This window comes from Charadrius vociferus, unplaced genomic scaffold (genome assembly GCF_000708025.1).
Source record: "Charadrius vociferus isolate BGI_N301 unplaced genomic scaffold, ASM70802v2 scaffold636, whole genome shotgun sequence".
NCBI lineage: Eukaryota > Metazoa > Chordata > Aves > Charadriiformes > Charadriidae > Charadrius > Charadrius vociferus.
Genome location: NW_009649189.1, coordinates 1633347 through 1638014, shown reverse-complemented (window position 1 = coordinate 1638014; position 4668 = coordinate 1633347). Strand labels below are relative to the sequence as shown.

General features: G+C 54.0%; 2 protein-coding genes across 2 annotated transcripts in view; both read right to left on the bottom strand.

Annotated features, from left to right (window-relative positions):
- Positions 1 to 196, bottom strand: part of BCL7B (B-cell CLL/lymphoma 7B) — a 3266-nt gene extending 3070 nt beyond the window's left edge. Inside the window, exon 1 of the mRNA XM_009888895.1 lies at positions 152 to 196. Within this exon, the coding sequence (XP_009887197.1) occupies positions 152 to 196 (45 nt within the window). The remainder of the gene's footprint in view (positions 1 to 151) is intronic.
- A 465-nt stretch (positions 197 to 661) lies between these two features.
- TBL2 (transducin (beta)-like 2) overlaps positions 662 to 4668 on the bottom strand; it is a 6784-nt gene continuing 2777 nt past the window's right edge. Inside the window, exons 4-8 of the mRNA XM_009888894.1 lie at positions 4395 to 4579; positions 3608 to 3759; positions 2384 to 2510; positions 1451 to 1603; positions 662 to 1118 (exon numbers count right to left, since the gene is read on the bottom strand). Of these exons, the coding sequence (XP_009887196.1) occupies positions 662 to 1118; positions 1451 to 1603; positions 2384 to 2510; positions 3608 to 3759; positions 4395 to 4579 (1074 nt within the window). The remainder of the gene's footprint in view (positions 1119 to 1450; positions 1604 to 2383; positions 2511 to 3607; positions 3760 to 4394; positions 4580 to 4668) is intronic.

The following is a 4668-nucleotide window of genomic DNA, read 5'->3' as shown; positions in this document are numbered from 1 at the left end:
AGCACCCGCCGCTTCTCTCCGCGCATGCGCGCGCCCCGCCCACGCCCAGCGGATGGCGTGGTGCGTCACCGCGCTCGCCACGCCCGGAGGAAGGGAGCGGAGAGGGCGGAGGGCGCGTAGTGCGCCTGCGCAGCTCGCCCCACCCTCCTACGGGCACAGAAGCGGCGGAGAGGCGGGGCGACGCCAACGCCGCCATCTTAGGTTGGGGCAAGTCCCCTTCAGCGCTGAGCATGTCCCAGGCTCCCCCTTCTTTGGCATCAAAGATTGAGCTTGGGCACCTCTTCCGCAAAAACTCCCACACAAACTGCCCTTTTCTAAGCCTAGAAAGCCCTCACAGCCCTGTCTGAGCAATCACACCCCTGGGATATCGATGATAGAGTGGGTGGAAGCCACTGGAAGGAAACAAGGGTGCCCCTGGAAGGAAACAAGGGTGCCCCTGGAAGCCACTAGAAGGAAACAAGGGTGCCCCTCGACTGCCCCTCATGTTCCCTGGGCAAAGGCACTGGCCAGCTCTCTGTCCCTAGGGGCAGGCAGCACGCGAGGAAGGACCCAGGCACAGGTTTTATTACAAATTATTCAGTGTCAGTAAAAACAAACCAACCCAAATCCCCAAAGGCAGAAGGTGGCCGCAGAGCCGGGAACGTGCCACCGCCAGGGAAGACTAGTGCTTCTTGCCATAGATGGCTGCCAGTGCTTTGCGGGCACTAGAGATCTGCTGCTCTAGCCGCTCACGGGTGGCCTTGTTCCCAGTTTTTTTCAGCATGGCCTCCATCTCTTCCACCACTGCACGGTGACCGGCGGTGTTGTGGAAGACACGGATGGCCCGGTCCCCACAGGACACCAGGTAGCGGCTGTTGGTGTCAAAAGCCAAGTCTGTTATGGCCTGTCCGTGCACAGCCAGAAAGCGCTCCTCCTCCTCGCCTCGCCTCGTGTTGTACACAACAATGTCTGTGCCACTAGAGATGGCGACAATGCGAGCGTCGGGGGACAGGGCGATGCGACATGGCTCCGTCACCTCACACTTCCCCGTCAGGAGCAGGTACGGATCCTGTTGCTTCTTATATTCCACGGCCGTGTCCCAGAACTTCCATGTCCCATCCTTGGACACAGTCGCCATCCTGCAGGCAGGAGACAGTGCACAGATGAGCACAAGTGAACCGGGCAGCACCTCCTCCCCCGCCACACCTGCCAACCAGGAATCCTCTCCAGACAGAGCATTCTTTTGGGAAGCGCAAGTACACACATACAGAGCACGAACAGCAGTCACACCCAGGAGGAAATCCACAAGGAATATGCAGGTGGCAGGTCAGGGTTCTGCTGCCCTGGGCTCCCCGGAGAGCGCCCAGGGCAGTGTGTTGCCCCTGCGCAGGGCTGCTGCCCTGCACACCAGGAGGGGGGAGCTGATGTGTGCCGAGGGCCAGCCTTCAGGCAGCAGGTAACACTCACTCACCTCCTTGAGTCGTTAGAGAAGGAGAAGGAATGTATGCCAGCAGTATGGCCTTTCAACTCAAAAGCCCTGGCCACCTCCTGGAAGTCTCCATTCTTGCCAAAACACACCTCCCACACCTTCACATCAGGGGTGAAGCCACAGGATGCCACAAACCTGGGTGAACGAACAAGAAGAGATAGAGGGTATCTGTTACCTACCCTCCTCTGGCCTCCTGAGCAAGGCAGGGCCCTGGGGCAGCCCCGGCACGGAGAGGTGCCTGAAACAGGGCTCTGCGAAGGCAACGCTATCCTGACTGACATTCAAATCTTTGGTCAGCTGAAAAAAGTTTTCCCTGAAACAAGGCTGGTAAAGGCAACACTAAGGAAGGCCACCAGGGACCAGAACAACTTAGGAATGAGAAAATCTTAGGCCAAAGTAAAAAAAAGCTAAATGCTTTTGATCCCCAAACTCACTGAGCCTGAAGCATGGCGAGTCTTCCAGCAGCAACAAGTTAGAGACAGGGCAGGGAACAAGATTTTCCTGATAAACAAATCTCCCAGTAATAAAGATTTTAATTTTATAATTAACCTTTAAAAGGTTACAGACAAGTTAGAAATGCTGTTTGTTTTGCATATGCCTTTTGCTTTGTCCCACCTTTGCTATCTGAGGCCAAGGCCGTTCTCCTCAGCTCTTCAGGAGACCATTAACAGGAACGGCAGTGCTGAGGCACAGCAGTGACCCACCAAGTGCCTGAAACTATGCAGGCAAGAGTCAGTGCTCCTGGAGGGGCTACTCTCGGGGGCCAGATTTTTTTTAAAAACCCTCTGCAAATTGCATTAAAATAACAGCTAACTGCCAATGGTCTGAACTGATGACATCCTCCCGGAAGGAGCAAGGTTCCTGTGGCCTCTCACTCCGCAGCAGGAGCAGCCTGGAATACCTCACACCCCTCACCTCCCACAGGGCGACACTGTGGCGTAGGCATTGTTCATCTGGTTAGTGTTAATGCTGGCCAGGACTTCACCCTTCGGGGTCCATATCAGGATGGTAGTGTCACTGGAAGCTGTCATGATAAACTTTCCTGGGAAAAAAAAGGCAAAGATCAGGAGAGGCCCAATGCTGCCACAGACTTATCAAAGACCTAGGAGGGCAACCTCTCCCTGCACCTGGAGAGTCAAGAACCCCAAAAGCAGCACCAAAATTCAAGGACTGTCAATCTCCCAGGACAGAGCGAAGAGCAGTATCAGAGGACTTGGCTCCTGGTTATGCTTTAGCGCACCCTTGGCTTCAGCAGCCGCCAGCTGGCGATGGGCACTCAGAGACCACACACGCTTCTCGCCCCAGCACCCCTCAGATCGCACGTGCGGAGCTCTGCACTGAGCTGGAGTAACATAGCAGACTCCATCTTCCCCAGACAGTTAAAACACAACCTGAGGTATTTGTAGCTTTCAAGTCATGGATTGTGGGCAGGTAGCTGACTACAGGCCACACTACTGTTATCCATGATTACATTTTGGATTCCTGCTTTCCATGCTTTCCCCTTTCCCATCTCAGCCCAGACAGGGAGTTGCCTGTTTACCTTTCATCTCCTTGTTGCAGGTTTAAGTTTTCACTTTCACAGCTAAACAAAGGTCTCAGTTAACATTTTCTCTGCTCTCCTGTTACAGAGGTGAGCTCGCATCCACATCCAACTGCCTGCTGTCACATACCTGAAGCACTAATCCATCAAGCCCTCACCACTAACACATACCCCCCACAGCCTCTGTCCTAGAAGATCCCACAAGTCCAAGACAGACCATATGAACGCACAAGAGAGATTTCTGACTGGTTAAAGACAGACTGGTGGGCCAGAGAACAGTGATCCTCTCAATATTGAGACCAGACCTCTTTGCAACAGCATCCCTGAACATGCAAGTAGAGCGACTGTGCATATCGGGGAGCTAGTTCTGTGCTTACAGGAATATAGTCTGTCTGAAAATGACCTCTTTTCAGTTCTCTCAGTAGTAAACAAAGGCTAAACAGTAACATCAAAGAGACTACACAAAATCAAGTACTGGTGCAGAAACGGGCCCTGGAAATGCCAAGAACTCCAGCACTTTCAACCCAACAGCTCTTGCTTTACAAGAAAATCAAAGGCAATCTCCAGAACCTCAACAAGTGAGCAGCTCATTTCCATACCTGTCTCTGCAATTCCTATGTTAATGACAGGAGCCTTGTGCTTCTTTGGGAAGTCCCCAGAAGTTGCAGTGAAGGTGAAGCTGTCATCATCCTTCTTAGTCATTTTATAGACACGAATAGTTTCGTCGTTTGCCAGCCAAACAATGAATGCCCTGCGGAAGGACAGACACTCCAAATGGTTAAGAAACAGGCTACCTCAGCTCAGCCTAGCTACAACAGGTAAGCTAATAGGTAATTCAGTGGCACCTGGGGAAAGAAATACACTGGCAGATAAAAAGCTGCGTGCTTTACAAGGGCACCAACTTCTCTTCCTGTGTTAGCTCAGCTGCAACGCTGAATGGAAAAGAACAGAATTTATTACTCGACATCTGGAAATGAGATCCCTTCCTCTCTCTTAAGGAGGCCACTCACAAAGTGCCAAGGCATGCTTTTCCACTAACCTTCCCAGCTAGCAACAGCTCCCTCCCCAGCCCCCCGAGAGGCTCAGCAGCTCAACCCAGCTGCAGGGCCTGCTGGCAAAGACTGTAACAAACACCTTCCGCTGGTGCAGCAAGCTGGGCACTGGGATATTTGCCTTCAGAACCACATTAAAGTGGTAGCTGCTTTCATGAGAGGCCATTTAACGGCGGTACCGTTAAGAGCCTGTGAGGGATGTCACCTCCATGCAGCTCAAAGAACACATTGTTGATCCCAACCAAGGCTCAGGCCCTGTGACTGCCAGCTCTGTCCACAGGACGTCCTGGTCCCTGGGCTGGGGGTGGATGAGGTGTGGGAGGCCTGGCCCTACCGTGAGTCGGGGCTGAGGCGAATGAGCTCAGCGTGGTCCAGCCCCACATTGGCGCGCAGACAGCGATGCTCCCGCGCCGTGAAGTCCCGGGTGCTCCACAGCCGGACTGTGCGGTCATCAGCACACGACGCCAGGTACTTGCCATTGCTGCTGAAGTCCAGGCAGGAGACAGACCCGCTGTGGCCCTGCGGAGAGAGCGCGGTCACCGCGGGCAAGAGGGGGCGGGGGGAGGCCGGCGGGGCACCGGGGCACACACGATACCTTGAGGGCGGCG